Source organism: Mercenaria mercenaria, chromosome 11 (genome assembly GCF_021730395.1).
Source record: "Mercenaria mercenaria strain notata chromosome 11, MADL_Memer_1, whole genome shotgun sequence".
Lineage (NCBI taxonomy): Eukaryota > Metazoa > Mollusca > Bivalvia > Venerida > Veneridae > Mercenaria > Mercenaria mercenaria.
The window spans coordinates 60,740,263-60,758,538 of record NC_069371.1 but is presented as its reverse complement, the minus strand read 5'-3'; the positions used below and the strand labels follow the sequence as shown (position 1 = coordinate 60,758,538).

Sequence of the window (18,276 nt, the reverse complement as noted above, 5' to 3'; positions counted from 1 at the left end):
TTAACAGACGCCCATACCTTTTAGTTTTCTTCATTTTTTGGTCCTTTGGGATTATGGAGACAATTCAGTGTTACTAGTTCTGTTAAAGCCAGATTTAGAGTGTGAGAGAGGGCTGCAAAATGCATTACGTCTCGTGAACGGACACAGTCGTACCTTTGCTTGATTTCGCTCTATGCTTCCAAAGGATCATGTCTAGATTTGATTCGCCCAGGAAGATTGAAGTTGCCATTTTCAGAAACTTAATGGAAAGTAGAGTTTCGAAAGTAAAATTCGTGATTTAAGGAGAACATTTTACTGCTTAAAAAAGGATACCATTTATATTCGAAGTTGACGCTAACAAAGCTTTCGTATAAGAAAGTATATAAATCTAAGACCTTTATTGTTATAGATATCAAGCTTGTCGTTTTCTTATAAATACTTATTAAAGATGTATTCTGCTCACTTTCATTAAACTATTTTACATTCAGATATTTACCTCAAAAGCAGAAAATCCTCATCAAATATATTTAACTTCACTAAATACATAAATAAATTTTCTATATTGAGCTACTTTCAAAATCAAATGTCATACAGTAACAGCTGATTGTATAAAAAACTTCCAGTTTTTTTAGTGGTAGAACACATTTATACTGTTTTCAGCTGTACATGTATACAGTGTGTACTATTTTTAACCAAATTCATAGCAGTGTTAGTACACATAAATTTGTTTATTTTGTGTTTACATTAACTACTGTTAGTATTTTTTTCATTGTTTCAAATATGAAATTTGGGTCTAGTATACCTTTAAAAAGCATTTGTTTAAGGACGAAAATTTTTGTCGACAAACATTGTCATTTGGCTAAAGGTCTAAATGTCATAAGGTTGTTTGCATTAAATGTAAGGGATGATGTATCTCAAAGGCACCTGGTTACTTTGTATTCGCGTAAGACTTTAGGGTAAAGAGTTTGATCGTTTTATTGTTAGTTTATTAAAATTCATAGAACAAACTGGATACAAACATTAAATTGCATGCAGGTCTGAAAATATTACCGTTATACTTGTTTTTGTCTCATAACCACATGAACATTTGCAGATAAGTAGCTATTCTAATATGGTCAAAGAAGACTACAGCATCATTATTAGATACACAAATACGATACTAAATAATACGGCCGACCTAGAAGATGCTTTTGGAAATGCTGGTATGTTATTTTATATAGAGAATATAAAAACATGACTAGTCACATGTGTTATTTTACAAAACTTAAATAAGCCCTTTTTCATTTTCAAGAGAGTTTTTTATTCCAAGAGGCATCATGTTTTAAAAGAAATTTCCTTCACTTACCCTATCAAAACAACGTGATTTTGTTTCTTGCTTGAAGACTATCGTAGCCGCAACAACGGTTTATCAAACTGGTTTCTTTATACACGTGTTGCCTCACTGACTGTTTTGATAAAATTTTAGTGCTAGTATAGAACAGCAAGCTTTTTCTATCCCCTTCCCATAAAATCGGGAGGTGGCATTGAAATGGCGTTGTCCGTCCGTCCGTAGCCATTTCTAAGCAACTAGCAGGTAGAATTTCATAAAACTTGAAATAAACATGAACAACATACTGCGATGATGCCCGTCAAGTTTTTTTTTGATTGGTCAATTATTGCTCTTGATTTGATGAAAAATCTACGTTTGCAGCCATTTCTAAGTAAAGTCTGTTAGAATTTCATGAAACTTGAAATAAATATGAACCAACATACTTCGATGATGATCGTCATTTTATTAGTTGGTCAATTTTTTCATTAGAGTTATTGCCCTTGATTTAATGAAAATTCCATGTAGATTGGTAGAATTTCATTGAACTTCTTTTATTCTTTTCCATGAACATTTATTATTAACCTGGGCACCCTTTTGCCTTGGTCACACCCCCTCTCTCCAACCCCACCCCATACGCCTTCCCCCAACACTTTTTCTATTTCATTTTGTTTTCCATCAATATTTATAATCAATATGTGGAGTTTTGTACCCTCAACCGATCTCACTCTCTCACTCCCCCACAACAAAAAAATCCATTTTTTTCTTTAAAAGACCTTCAACATCCATTCCCACCCCGTCGCTAGCCATGTTCAAGGTATCTTGCTTGATTGTGCTCTCTTAAGTACATCAGTTCTTTCAGGCTCAAATGTACACGTTAAATAGCAACACTTGGTGCCAAACTATAAGAAGACAATATTTCATTCTAGTTACACTTCAAGCTTACATTTCAAATAACTCCACTTACAAATGTAATTCTAAAAGCGTATCTTATTACCATAAACACATTCCATTTAATATAATTTCATTTAGTCGGGATCAACATAACATACATTTATTATATATACTCAAAACATTCATTTTCTGTTAAATTTATTTTGACTAATGAAATTATTTGCTTCTTAGTAACATCCAACTCTTTGCCAGATATTTTATTTTTACATTCCTCACCACAAACCCTTTCGGCGGGGGATACCTATTTGTATATCTGGTAAAGAATTTAGTAAACCCTAGCTTATAATTAAGTTGCTCTTCCATTTCCAGTTACACTTTACAGATGTAGAGCACTTGCAACGGACTGCAGTCACTGCAATGCTCTTAACTCAACGCGCTATAAATGTGAGTGGTGCACGGATAGATGCGACCATGTCAATACCAGTTGTATTCAACCTACATATTGTCCGTCACCTGTGGTCAACAAGGTTATTGTTTAATTCTTTTGTTTATTCAGTTTGGTTTACGTGTATGGAGACTCTACAGCTTTTTGTGATGGAGGCAAACTCCAGACGCCCGCGTAATAGTATGTTGAACCAACGACCTTCCAAAATGCAAGCAAACCGGATTGTTATTTCCCATGAAAGAATTGTATAAATATATCTGAACAGGCAGCAAAAGCCTGTACTCAAGATGAATTCAAACATTGTGCACCTATTTCCTTTTATGATTTACGTTGCAAAATGACCACTTTTATACTGAATTTATTTTATGTCTAAAATCATGAAATGAGACACAGGATTTGTAGTTGAATTGTTTCTTTTTACTTTTAAGTATAGTAATGTTAGTTATAACCTTATGTCAAATAGGTCATACCAAGAAATGGACCGACTGTAGGAGGTACTAAGGTTACTATATATGGTGAAGAATTCGGGTCACAAATTTCAGACGTTGGTGTCAGGTTTGGACATGCGATATGTAAACTGAGTTCCAATCTCACAGATTATAACATTACTGAAAGTGAAGATTTTGAACTACTTGCACCATCTGTGTATGTATTATGTTCAGACTACGTGTATGCTGCACTGCTCTAGAATTAATTGTTTCTGTTTTATGCTTCTGTTACTAACGGTATTTATTAATCTATAGGAAAACTAAGAACAGTATCTATAGATTTAAAGAACCCTCGAGATCATCTCATTTTGAACTGTAAAAGAGAAAATAAAATCTATAAGAAGATTCATTTCGCTCAGAAAATATTTCCTGGGCAGTCAAATGTTTCTCTTTTTTTGTGACGAGATGAACACGCTTGTTCAGGCATATGAAGTCCAATGTATTACTAGCAATAAATCATTTGGATACGAATAGCAAACAGCTTGAATACATGAAAAAAAAACTTTTCGAAAGTATTTTATTTTTAAGCGTTATGACTTTTATTCAAGACTGGTTTGTACAACTGGCAAGGTGTCCACAGATACCACAGCAAACGTTACTGTCACTGTGAATGGAAAACGTTCTGCAACAGCAGTGGTTTTTGATTACAAGGTATGTGTTAATAGCTTTAAAGGGCCATTTACATGTACATATATCCTGTATGTTCTAAGGTCGGCTGCAAATATACAGAGCAAAACCTCTAATTAGACCCCTACATGCCTGTAAAAGACCCTGGCCACCTGGAATAAAGCAGAAAACTTACTGATTGTCACTTTTGAATAATTGTATTCTTGTATAATGGTATTAGATAATTTTCCTTCAAAGAATATTTACAATTGTAACATGAATCACAATGCTTACCTGACGTCGTGACATCCCTGCTTCCAGCTTTCCTATTGCACGCACCCTGTCATCGAGTCACATTCTAAGTATATACATTTTATTTCATGTTTTCTACTTTTTACTTCAACAAACGTCAGGCTTCGTGATACACAAAACAAAAATCAAACTCAACCAAATTTTAAGGATACAAATGTCAAAATCACGATTTACACGTGCACAATAAAAATTATTTTACCTATATTTTTGTACGCATTCAGGTCAATAAAACGACATTTAAAGTTCATTGGCTAATCTTCAAAAAAAAAAAAAAAAAAAAAAAAAAAAAAAAAAAAAAAAACAGATACCTGCAATTCCACTCTTTAGAAATACGATTTCAGTTTAGTTTCAACACTCCAAATGGTGCTGAAAAATGTTAAATACAAAAGGAATAGCATGTTATACCTTTGTTGTAATAAGGAAACAGTCAAAAAATTATGACACAATCTTCCTGTGTGATTTTATTTACTGCTTACAAATATAATAAAACAACTATCAAATTCTTCACCGGTAAATGGATTGAAATAATTCGGCTTTGCCAAACGACTCCTGACACTTATTAGCTGACAAGTCACAAACTCGACTGATACAAACGCATTACTATATTATTGCCTATGCACGCTGAGCGAAACAGTTTACCCGCCATTTGATAGTGTTGGAATATTAAAAGTACTGTTATGTTGCTGATACATTTTTAGAATTTTTACAAAATCAAACTATGCTGTCACATAAATGTACTCTTTTTAACGACCCCAAAGTAATCACAAACCAGCATACAATGCTATAGGGAATGAAATGATACTTAAACAAAACGAGGGACTTCTTGGCTGAGTGGTTGAGGTCGTTGACTTCGAATCAGTTGCCTCTTGTCTTTGCGAGTTCGAACTTCGGTCCGAGTGTTGAATTCTTTATGTGAGGAAGCCAAATGATACATAGATACCAAAATATAACAGCGCTGGTAAAACTGATATTAGATAAACTCGCCCCTCACCACTGTGGGTTCGAGCCTCACTCGGGGCGTTCAATTCTTCTTGTGAGGAAGCCATCCAGCTTACTTATGGCAGGTCGATGTCTCTACCCAGGTGCCATCCTGTGATGAAATAATGCACGGAGGTGGGCGTCTGCGATCACTAGACACACTACTTCTGTCTATTTAAACATCCGCTAGCATTGTAAATAATGGTAATGAAAAAGAAATAATCTGCACCTTTGTGACGCTTTTGGACCTTATTATACACTAACTGCTTGTTGTATTATACTTATGTATCCACAGACCCCAATTATAACAGACATTCATCCGAAGTACGGTCCTAAAGCTGGCGGGACCCTTTTGACATTATCTGGTAATAACCTAGGTGTTGGGAACCGTGAAGTGGTTGTACTTTTAGGTGCTTATTTGTGCACAGAAGCAACAGTGTATCCAAGGCTTCCACTAGACCTTGTTATGCCGTAAGTAAGATCATCTAGTTATTATGACATAGTGGATTAAAATGCCCTGCTGATCAGTGCACGTAAACATATTCAAACGGTATTACTACACCTCTGTCCATTAAAACATAGTAACTTTTCTTCTCTTATAGGGCAAATAAATTTTGAATCATTGATGCAACCACATCGTAATAACTCTAGTGAACAGGTTGACCGGGTAGGGCGATGTTACGTCATATCGTTTTACGACGGATACAAACGCCAAATTCAGTAAACTAATATAGTATTCCCTATGTGCGCTGAACAAAACAGCTAGCCCGCAATTTTTCAGGGAGATATATGCGCATGCGTGTTGAATCCCTGTAGTAATATTCGTACATAAAATCAACCAACTCCTACGTCAACCAAACACTGCACGCCCTGAACGGCAACTAAGAATTTACATGTCATTAAATAACATGTACGTCAAAATGTGAAAAATGCGAAGTAATATAGAACTACTTCCTTCTTGTACTTTTCAGTGTTGATTTTACAATTAATTGTGTCGTAAGTGCTACTCATATCTCAGATGTAAACATCACGAGGATTCATTTAGTTATGAACGAGAATATTGTCGTTAGTCTGAGCTCAATCCTTTACCAATATATCAAGAATCCAACTATTACAGACATATCGCCAAAGAATGGATTTCTGAGGTAACACTCTTTCAAAGTATTATCTTGTTTTACATACCACTTCTCTCTGTACTCGAATCAAATGTTGTTATATTTACAAGTAAGTTTTTCCTTTGGGATCATTCAATGTGTATACATGTAATACAATTCCGCAGGGGAAGTTGGCAGTTACTTGCGGAGAACAGGTTTGTACTGGTACAGAATCCAGGAACACTGGTTAGGTTAACTGCCCGCCGTTACATAACTGAAATACTGTTGAAAAACGGTGTAAAACCCAAAACAAAAAAATACAAAAAAGAAACCCACAAAAAATACAGTGAATCAGGGCTAAGGAGAACAACTTTCGAACTTAGCATTATCTTTCACGGACAGACTCTATCATACCGAATCCGATATTATTTAGCTTTGTTGTCATTCGTGCTTCCAACGTATAGATTTTATTAACTAACGCAACAATAGTAGTTAAGTGTTGTTTATCGGCCTTAGAAAATGTCTCGTGTTTGTCTGATATTTATGTAGAAGAGTTCCTCAGATAAAGGTCTTGTGCTAGGGGGCGTAGCGGGTATTGCACACTGCTTTACTTTAATTGTACTGAGTCCTTTATTATTTTTTGCTTGTCTGCGTTCGAAGTTTCCAAAGGATATTTTTGCAGATTTTATTTCAAACACAAGCGTTATTGTTTGCTCGAAATTAAATCTAACTTTTCTTTTAATGCCTGTGTATTCACCAATAAAATGTTTTCTGTGCAAGGACAAACATTAACGAGGACAGTCCTACCTAAATTTTATTTTACAAAAAAATGTTTAACTAATATTTTTCAGTGGAGGAACATCAATAACAGTTCAAGGATCTGATTTAAACAATGCCCACACGGCAAGAGTCGAGTGTTCGTATGCAGGAGAAACTTTGGTAAGTGGGAAGTATAAGGTAAGGGTGAAAATTGCAAGGTAAAGTTTATCAGATATTATTTTCATTATGAATTATTGTTAATTCAAAACATTGTGTCTATGTACAATACACTCTGTCACGGTTACATGTGAGATAGGGCGGCCAGCGGGGAGTATAAGTCTGACTTTTTTGAGAAAAATTGTTTGACATTATTGATTTATTCTTCTTAATATTCGATATTTTGAAATACTGTGATTATGAATTTGGGCTACTTTCAATGATTTTTCTGACTTTATGATACAAAGATTTTGAATATAAATTTATATCATCCGTTCAAAAGACACAACGCCAAAACGCAATGACGCGTGAATCAATGTTCCCGTCATTGCCTTTGCTGGAGTCTTACAATTATAGCAATACCTTTTCTGGTAGGTTATTTCAGACTGGAAAGGGGAGGCCTTCATATATTTATACAAGTAGTCAGTTCTCTAATACCATGTAAACTGTAACAGAATACATTTGTACGAAGTAAAATGTACTACTTCTACATGGTTATATCGTTTCTACTGAATATTTTATTAGAGTTCCAACTTCATACTGACCTAGAACTGTATAATTCTTTAAAATTATTTATAGATTAGTGTATGTACGATTCAGTCTTCGAGCGTGACCATATGCAAAGTTCCAAAAGCTCCCGAAACACTTGCGAATGAGCTGGCAAAATATCAATCAGGCGGAAGAAGAAAGAGATTAGATTGTCTAGAATGCCGCGAGGCGGAGATAATATTATATTTAGATGGGGTGACGGAAACGTTCACAATCACGTACTTCAGGGATCCGTCCATAGATAAATTACCCGGGAAAGATAACGTTGTATCATTGCAGTCAGAAAATCTGAGACTGACAATCAAGGTAATGCCTTAATGTTATAGTTATTTGTTTAAGTAGTAAATATGTCGATCAGGATATGTAGATAATGTTTAGTCACAAAGAGTTGATATTATAGCTGCTTTTTATTTTTTACCAGATTTTTATAGCGCTCTTTTCATCTATAAATAAAGGTTCAAAAGCGCTTCCCTGCCAATCTTTGAAAACTATCCTACTATGACTAGAATGATTTCCCCAACTGAGATCACATGATCGTTTTATTTTCCATTTGTCGATATCTTTATCATAGCATATAAACTTTAATATATTCAAAGCTCAGTACAATTATGATAGAATATCTGTACAATTGATAATATGTAATCAAATTAGGGGCAATAACTATGGTCATACTAAGTCGATTTTCACAACATTTAGACGAAAGAATAATCAATAAATACAAACATTCACATCAGGTTTCAACTCCAGATGATTAATGATATCAAAGACATGGCACAGAATGGAATAAAAAATAACTGAAAGGCAATAACTGTGGCATTATTGTGCTGATTCAAACTCATTTCGGTGCAAACAACTTCGAGTTAATAAAACATAATTTACATACAATATTCACTAAAAATTATGGGTTGTGTTCACTTCATATTTATTAACACTAATGGTAGTGCCTTTTATTATTATTGGAAACTGTAATTTTAATGAGGTTAACGTAATATCTAGGGTATATTTCTGTTGTTTGTTTTTCACAGGAACAGTACACTTACTTACCCCGCATGTTAATTATTATCCCTGAATGGGTTTTAGGAAGAACACTACTGTATTTACAAAAATTAAAAATTGTAATTGCAATTTCTGTAAGGATAAAAATAGGTTGAATTTAAAAGTAAGACAAAGTTTTCCTTCCCGAGGGACAGTGTTTCATGAAAACCTGAGCTATAGCGATATTGTTTTATCCGTGCAGCCTCGAGGGTTTGGAAAACAACAGACTTTCGCATGCATTTTCAAAATAGATCGCGTTAACAATAATATTTAGGTATTTCCTGGTAGTAGTACTATGTGACTTCACACTGTACACCATTTTAGAAAAGTTTGTCAAGGGCGGCTCCAGAGGAGGGGTAGGGGGCGCCCCAAACACAAAAAACGCCGGTGCATAGGTAATTTGTCATTTGCTCTGGGTGAAAAGTGCAAAACATGCATTTTTTCCCGCACGCTATGCTCGCATATGTAATTTTATCTTTTGTTTTGGCTGAAAAATATAAAATATGCATTTTTCTCGCTCACAACGCGCGCACGATAAAAATCTAACAAAGTTTCAATAAGCGCCTATAATGCTCTTTACCATTTCTATGTTTCTATATGTTCCCTTCGTAACCTCTCCCCTAAAAAATCCCCAGAAATCGGTCTAAGAAATTTCATTCCGAGATACTTACGCAAGAATAACTGTGACAAGTCATAATACATGGACTATGATATTTGGTTTGATTTTGTCACAAAACCTGTCCTTTTTGAATATCAAATAAAGTACCTCAGAACGCCCAGAATGCACCAGATGGATCCATTGTTTTCAAAATGTAATGCCCCCCGGACCCAACTAATTCCTCTACTAAAAATGTTTTGCGCCTCAGCAAACACCAAATCCTGTATCCGCTCCTGGGGGTTTCCTAGGGAAAGACGGGAATACGGCTCGTATCTACCGTTGGCATTTGATCGGACAAATGTTTACCTTCCCTGAACTAAAAGTGTAAAAGGATTATGCTTCATGCAAACGTACATATTACAAATTGATTTACATAGCAGTATACTATATGTTTTTTTTTCACATTTTATTGCAGGGCAAACGTTTGAATTTGGTTGCGACGGCTTTTGACATTAATATAACAATTGGTATAGCAACATGTTCTGTTATTGAACTGACAATGACATCTGTGGTTTGTATTGCCCCATCTACACGACCTGAGCCAGGGATACCCGGTGCACAATATCCGGAAGTTAATGTAAGAACAGAGAGCATATTTCATGACTGACATTTAACTTGCGCATATGATTGGCATAATTCTAATATTAATGTGGATTTCGGTTTAATAGAAATTTGAAAATAATAGGAATACATAAGGAAACATAAAACGCAAGATAGTAGCTGACATGTTTTGACCAAGTATGTTCATGAAAGATTATAATTATGAAATATGCAACGCCAACGCCCCATGTCACCTATTAGTAGTGTCTTGTGCATATAATAGAGTTATACGATTGTTTATTCTTTATTTGTTCCCTTTTTTTCCAACACTTATATCGATTTTCTCTTTTATAGCATAGCATTACAATTTCATTCAATGATTCGGAAATAATACAGTTCATAAGAAAATCCTATGACACATACCACCTACCACTAGTTGCGCTTATAGTTGATATATTTTCTTCTTGGGTTCCACTTTTCCGAAACACAGAACAGTTTCTGCTTTAATAGCATGCTCATATCTCAATTTAATTTCATCAATAACAACAGTTTATCAAGAATATTCATAAGTAGTGATAAAACAAGTATCACCCTTATAACCACCTGTCACCAGTTGAACTTATCATTGGCAAAATTATTTGGAATTAAAACAGTCCATAAGAAAACCTGTTAAAAGCATGAAATGCAACAAAGCAACATAATAGCTAACACGGTTTGATTGAGAACGATCATGAAAGATAATGAAAAGTACAACAAACCTCATTGCTCCAGGCATCTGTTTTTGAGTAACACAATTGCAGAGAAACATGGAATGAACTCATTACCCAAAAGGCTCAGAAATAATAACAACAACTATACAAAGTTATGTTACAATACTCTGTCACCGATGAAATCCAAAACCAAATTACAAAATATTCTGAAAGGAGATTGCAAAAAACAAGCTATTATATTGTTTCATAACAGGTAACTATAGGTAATATACATACGACAGTTGGTTTTCTACATTACTTGGAAGAAGTTTTGAACAATACAGCTACAATAATTGCAGCGGTTGTCAGCCCAGTCATACTCATAGTCATTATTGCAATCGGTAAGTCAGTTACAGCGATTTTTAGCCCAGTCATAATCATAACTGAAGTAGGTCAGTAAGTTGCAGCGGTTGTCGGTTCAATCGTATTCATAGCCACTGTTCCAATCGGTAAGTACGCTGTAGCTGTTGTCAGCCAAGTAATATTCGTCATTGCCATCGGTAAGCAAGTTACAGCAGCTTTAAGCACGGTCATTGTCATTATTGCAATAGGTTCGGGTAAATAAGTTTTTCTTATTTCTGATAGATAACTTGTTTTCTTTAGATAGCAGTTGCTTATTATTATATTGCTATGCTGACCAACGCATATACCTAAGTATCCAAAAAATATGTTCACATTTCAATGGTTCTGTTACAGTATATGTTGAACAATAAATAACTGTATCAGTATTCATTAACAAAATGCAAGCATGATTTACAATTAGATGTTTTAGAAAAGAATCTAATTTAGGTACCGTATTGCTATGGCGGAAGTACAGAAGAATGGCAAAAAGAGTAAAATACCTTGAAAAGGAAACTGTCCAGAAAGAGGCAACAGGAACCCCTGCAGAAAGCCGGTTTGTATTGGATACATTTAAGTGATGATTTAACAGCCTCAACGTTTTAATGAACGACATGTACCGACTGATATATGTTGACTTTATTAAAATGATGTTAGAATACTTGAGTTTCACAAATCAACATAATTGTTAAAGCTGCACTATCCTAGATCTATATAAACAGATCAAAATGAAAACCAAAATGCATTTAGATAATCGTTTATGAACATATAAGTGAGGATATAATTATGAATCAGGAGTTTGTGACCTGGATCCCTGGGCGAGCCATGTTTCATCCGTCACGCTGTATTCTTCCCTTAAGATTCCGGTAGAGCAGTTGTAAGTAACTTGCAGAAATTAAAACAAAATACTTGTACACAATTTAAGAACTAAGGTTAATTAACTGGCTGCCATTTCATAAACTGAAACTTTGCTGTAAAAGGGCGCTAAGTCAGCCAGATAAACAAGTCATGTTACATCAAATCTATGCATGTATCCGATGAAACGATTTCATCTACTATATGATTTTGAGTTTTAGTATTTTAATAGACAAACATTTCTTCCACACCTGATCGGCGCTTCCGTTGATTCGACAACTAACGATCTGTACATTAATATTATTCATGTAAAATTCGGTAGAAATCAAATACTTTGTGAGTTGCTCTTTTTTCGTTAAAATATATTTCAAAAAAGTTGTTAATAGAAGAAAACATAACATTATACTGCAAATAATAAAACAAAACCGGAACTTTGTTGTTAAGCGTCTTTGAAATGTCATGACGTCATTTCTGTTTAATAACGTTCATTTCACTGGCTTTAACTTTTTAAACATGATTCTATATGAAAGAGTGTTACAAAGGTATTCCGTTTTGCTTCTTTATTTTATAATCTATATAGTACGGTATGCAAGAAAAATATCATAACACTAATTATAGATTCAAATAGGAATATCCGTTTGTCTGTTAACTGTTCTTGCGGTAACGAGGCTATGTCCCCTCGAATCGGATATTCCTATCTGCATCTACCACCAGTGACACATTACCGGTATTTAACAAACACATCATTTTGTTATTCAGTCATGTAAGTACAGACACACCTGAAAGCCGGCTAAATGAGGAAACGACTGAACCTTACGCTGATATAAATGATGATGAGATTGAAGATACATATAATGAAATTTGTGACGTCGACATCGAATATGAAGGATATCTTGTACCTCATCCGTATCTACAGTTACAAGACTTTGACACAGAGGGTGGAGTTGATCAAAGTACAAAACAAATTAATCATCCATTGGCTGAATCACAAATTGAAAACACACAACCAAGAGGTGACTATCTTCATCCTGTGGCAGAATGGCAACAGGAATTTGCTGCAGCTGATGACACGAATGCCATGTAGTACAATGGTAAGAATAAAGGGATTATACACGTTTTTTTCTATTAACGTCTGCAGAAGCCCGAGGGATTGTTTTTGACCGAGATCAAAGGACGAGGCCAACAACATATCCGAAGGGCTTCTGCATACATTAATACACAAATCAAACGTGAATTGTCGCTATTCTTGCATTCAACATAACACGAAGACCTAATGTGTTGTTTTCATAGGTGATGACATCTTTTAATTGCCATTCTGTTGTTCATTATTGCAATCGGTAAGCAGATTGCAGCAGTTTGAAAGAGTCAACATGTTTTAGATAACCTTATCCGTGGCGCACAAATAAGCAACACTACTAAAATGTACTCGCGGTTTTTAAACGTGTCGACCTGTTTCCAAGATTTAGATCAATTCTGTGAGATATTACCAAAAACATACCAAATCATACCGACTAAGACTTGATATAATTCCGAAAACCTCGCGTAAGTTACATGCGATTTAATACATTCATGATTATCGACGAACATTTCCTAACGCCCAATTCGACAGGTGGTGCTTTGCCACCTCTCCCAACTTATGGCCCCAACATCTATCCGCATAAACTCTGATTTAAACAGCACAAACTTAGAAATCACTCCTTCGCCAAAACAACATATTTGAAGGAATACTGCAACAATTTTCTGTTTATGCTGTTTTTCGAATACAAATTTGTTGAGTGTATCTATCATGTCTTAATTAAAAATGAACAATAAATGCAAAATAACTTTAGAAATATATAAAACAAGAGCTGTCACAATTAGTCATAAATGCCCCAGTAATTTTAAAATTCCTTCATCGATGTCAGAGTTATGGACCGGACAAGAAACAGACCATGTTAACCGTTAATCTGTAAGTGTGACCCTTACCTTAGAGCTAGGGGTCTGGACCTTGCACATGACACGTCGTCTCATTATGAGGAACATTTATGCTAAGTAATTTCATAATCTCTTGATCAATGGCAGAGTTATGAACCGGACACGAAACAGTCCCTGTTAACATTTGGCTTCTAAGTCTGACCTGACATTTGAGCTCGGGGTCCGGGTCTTGCGCAAGACACATTGTCTCTCATTATGGTAAACATTTATGCCTAGGTTTTTTTGTTTCAAAACTCGTTCATGGATGGCAGAGTTATGGACCGGACACGAAACAGACACTGTTAATTGTTGACATCTAAGTGTGACATTGACCTTAGAGCTGGGGTCTAGGTCTTGCACATGACACATCGTCTTATTATGGTGAACATTTATGCCAAGTAATATCAAAATCCCTTGATGAATGGCAGAGTTATAGATCGGACACGAAACCTACCCTGTTTACATTTAACCACTAAGTGTGATCTTGACCTTACAGCTAGGAGTCTGGGTCTTGCGAATTACACGTTGTCTTATTATGGTGAACATTTATGCTCATTTAAGTTTTTTGAAAATCCCTTCATGGATGGCAGAATGATTTAAAAAAGTCAATATTCGAGCAATTTTAATTTCCACATAATTATTTTCTGAAGATAAAAACACGCACAAGTCATATTCTTACAATTTTCTGCCTTTTCTCGACTAGAAAAACTATCGATTCGGCCCGGCTCAACCAGGGTATCTTGATGACGTCACTTTAGCCAAATCAAAGTTACTTTGATACACTTTAGTTGAATGAAGGAAACCACGGTTGGTGATCGAAGCCGCTCAGTATAAACTCAATATTGTGCTCAAGACTCACATTTGTGGTGTTCGAATCAATCAATTGTAAAGCACCATTATCTGCTACAACTAGTAAATAACAATCGATGAAAAATTATCTTTTCAGAAGAGAGACAAGGACAAACAAACCATGATGATGATACGTATGTTAACTCCAAGCAGATCTCACGAGACACCAATTAATTGCAGAATGAGATTCAGTGGAGAAAAAATACGGCATTTGGAATATGTCAGACTGATGTTGTTACTGATTTCATGATCATCAAATACATGACGACACGACAATATATAGAATGTTTGACAATAACTGTTAAATTCTCTCTCATCTTAAACTACTATCATGTCTAATAAAAGCGTGTCGTCAACGCTTTAAAATGTATTCATGTTTTTTTTTAGGTTAGTATTCATGTCTTCTACTGCGAAGGGCACACTCTATCTAGTTAGTTTCATTTATTGTAAATAGCACAGTCTTTCCTAATTAATTTCATTTATTGTAAAATAACACGTCCCATGCTTATTAGTTTCGTTTATTATAAATAGTACTATTCATGCTAATTAATTTCTTTATTATGAACAGAACATGTCATGAGGATTAATTTCATTAGTTATGAGAATCATACTTCATACTAATTAATTTCATTGTTCTTCATCCATACGATGAAGACGAGATAAACATTGAAATGAGGCATAAATTTATACAATTCATTTTACAATGATGCCTTAATGCTGATTCATTATCAGATTAAAGGATCTACATATAGATATTATTACTTTAGACTCAATTATGTACATTTCTGTAAGAAACACTTATACCAACCGAATGAATATGTAAATATTTGTATGTGTGTTGACTAGATTTAAGACACAGATTCTCGTCTTTGTATTTTACAGACTGCTAACTGTATACTTGGTTGATTAAGATAGTATTAATTCTTTTCATTGTAAAGATAAGTGGCTTAGTAATGTTTTAAAAAGGATTCTAGATAGTCAATATTTGTTCATGTCGTAATTATGTGCTTTCTCTTTAGTAAATCAAAGAAAAGCCGCCTGATTAGTCTTAACCCTCAATGGCTGCAGTGTCATCTACAAAGGCATTGAATCCATATATAGAGTCCTTCGTTACGTGTTTATCTTTTTTCCTTTTAATCTGTTTTCTTATCATATCAATAATCATACATAGCCAGATCTACAAATGTATTTGCTATTACACTTACATGAAATCTTAACTTTTCCTGCTGAGCGGATTTATTTTAGTATCAACTCAAACAGTTTTTTAAAATTGAACACATTTTTTCTTATTCGTTCAATATTACAATGTAAAACCCTACAAATGTATGTTCTTTTATATCGTCATTTAGAGCAAAACCACCCCAATAGCTTGCATCTTTTTTTTTGCGCATATTCAGTTAAGGGTTTTTATTTATTATTAACAACATCTGATATGCAAAAATGATATTCGATGCACTTGGATTTCCAATTAGTGAAATGCTTTGGATTTGATATTTTAATATGATAGATATGTCAAATAGTTATCCAGCTGTGCAAATGTTGCGTAGCATGCATACTGTAAACCAGTGTCGAAATGTCTACTTGATGTACCAACAAAACCTATATTAATACATATTAGACAAAAGTTGAAATTAGAAACTGAAATGGTTATCAATATACAAAACAAGATCGCTTTGTAAAACAGTGATCATTTTTGTGAATTGTTAAGAACTGGCACACTTGTAATTGTGTTTAAAAACATTATAGATGTTGTAACTTGTTTTTGTAAGATATATTGGTATCAGTCCATGATAGCCAGTGATACATATCTTATATAATATCTTTTCTAATTATTCAGGAATGAAAAACAAAGATTTATTACTGCAAATAATCAAATTGTTAACTTTTGTACATGCATCCTACTACCTCATGTTGATAAAAAAATGAATGTATACATTTAGAAATACCTTTGTTCATGTATCTATCTGTTAAAGCCATCACAATAACTGAGAAAGTTACTTGTTAATTTCTTTCAAAAGAGGCAAGACTACTCCCAAAGGAGCAGTTACACTTTGTAAATACTATTATAAGATTATCATGATATTGAGGCAAAAAATCACAACTAATATCCGTTATTATACAATGATTAGTTGTTATCCGTTTTTAAACAATGAATTGTTTTTATCCGTTATTATAGATTGAGTAGTTTTTATCCGTTATTATACAATGAGTAGTTTTTATCCATTATTATACAATGAGTAGTTTTATCCGTTATTATACAATGGGTAGTTTTATCCGTTATTATACAATGGGTAGTTTTTGAAAAGTCAATTTTGAATCAAGTTCACCTTCAACGTTTTCCTTTCCTTATGATGAGGACAGTGTCAGTTCCAAGCTGTGTTGTCAAAACATGTGTTTGGTGACCATTTCGGAATATCGATGGAAAACGTAAGATATTGATGCTCTGCAACACAGTCGCCTAAAGAAGACACCCCTAGAACTAAGTACTTTCGGGTTCCCTTACCTGTGTAAATCCATTGTCAGAAACGTTGTAACAGTGATGTGACGAATCTCGTTATTATAAAAATACCCTTAAACAAGGGAGGTTTCATGAATATCAAGGACTTATTGATAATTATATTTGAGTGGTTTTATTTATTTGAATCCCAACATGTTCTGTCTTCTTATTTTGTGCCTTTTCTAAGTCAGACCGACATAGTTCATGTCATACACCATTTTATTGCACATCCGGCAATGAGTTTAGGCACAGGCAAACCTCCGACCATTCACAAGCCGACTGGATGCCCAAAAGACGGCCAAACATTGATAAGGAAATATTGTTTTTTAAAAAAAAAATATACAGACCTGGAAGCAATGTATATGTCAAACTGTTCTTGATCACCTTTATCATGGCTCATTGTCACGGGTGTAATTTTTTTTTTTTAAATGGCTTTTGTCACCCATACTATATCCTAGGTTCGTTACTGCCACCTGTGATAAAACGGCCGTTTCTTATACGTAAACCTGCCGGTAAGAACTCATAATGAGAGCACTAGAAACAGGGAAATGGGAAAATCAGGTAAGTGTAGAGCGGTTTTTTGAGGGTTGTTAAATATTTTTTTTTTCATTTAGATATTTTGAAAATGGCAAAAAGCCCAGAAAACTATTTGGCAATCTGTCATTATTTTGTTTGTTTGCTATTTATTTTCATTCGGCAAAACTATCAGCAGTGAGTGTTACTTGCAAACAGTCAGCAGGTTTTCTTGTGCATCAACATTAGCGAAAACACTAATGAAAGGTACCAACTTTTAGCTTCATCTATGCACTTTGCAACGCAACTGTATACGATCTTTAGAAAGTAGGTTGCATCTGTCATTAAACGATTGTTCATATTTATGTAAACCAGATAGCACGTACTCAATAAGATGGATACTCTATTAAAAGAGAATAGGGAAAAGTTTTCTGGAGGTTTGTTACAGTTTCTTTTTTAGAATACTTTGAAAAGGCAAAATATCCTGCAAACTATTTAGTAGTCTGTTACTACATTGTTTGCTAGCGATCTACTTTTTTTTTCAGCCAAAATATCTGCTCTGGCCAAATTGCCTGACCTGATTGTTACTTCAAGCAATAGTCAGTCCTGGACCTTAATTTTGGCGAAATAAAATGTGTAGCAGGATTCTTCTTGCTGTCAAT

The 18,276-nt window shown here is 34.4% G+C and overlaps 2 protein-coding genes across 2 annotated transcripts in view; one reads left to right on the top strand and one right to left on the bottom strand.

Annotated features, from left to right (window-relative positions):
• The window catches only part of LOC123531683 (plexin-B-like), a 36,416-nt gene extending 19,635 nt beyond the window's left edge, over positions 1 to 16,781 (top strand). The window contains exons 11-23 of the mRNA XM_053518129.1: positions 1,073 to 1,181; positions 2,549 to 2,706; positions 3,088 to 3,269; positions 3,661 to 3,763; positions 5,304 to 5,479; positions 5,980 to 6,153; positions 6,954 to 7,041; positions 7,657 to 7,932; positions 9,735 to 9,896; positions 10,823 to 10,949; positions 11,398 to 11,503; positions 12,562 to 12,893; positions 14,702 to 16,781. Of these exons, the coding sequence (XP_053374104.1) occupies positions 1,073 to 1,181; positions 2,549 to 2,706; positions 3,088 to 3,269; positions 3,661 to 3,763; positions 5,304 to 5,479; positions 5,980 to 6,153; positions 6,954 to 7,041; positions 7,657 to 7,932; positions 9,735 to 9,896; positions 10,823 to 10,949; positions 11,398 to 11,503; positions 12,562 to 12,886 (1,986 nt within the window). The 3' untranslated portion in view covers positions 12,887 to 12,893; positions 14,702 to 16,781. The remainder of the gene's footprint in view (positions 1 to 1,072; positions 1,182 to 2,548; positions 2,707 to 3,087; positions 3,270 to 3,660; positions 3,764 to 5,303; positions 5,480 to 5,979; positions 6,154 to 6,953; positions 7,042 to 7,656; positions 7,933 to 9,734; positions 9,897 to 10,822; positions 10,950 to 11,397; positions 11,504 to 12,561; positions 12,894 to 14,701) is intronic.
• The window catches only part of LOC123531750 (CCR4-NOT transcription complex subunit 9-like), a 492,904-nt gene that overhangs the window by 98,870 nt on the left and 375,758 nt on the right, over positions 1 to 18,276 (bottom strand). The gene's annotated exons all lie outside the window — the stretch shown is intronic.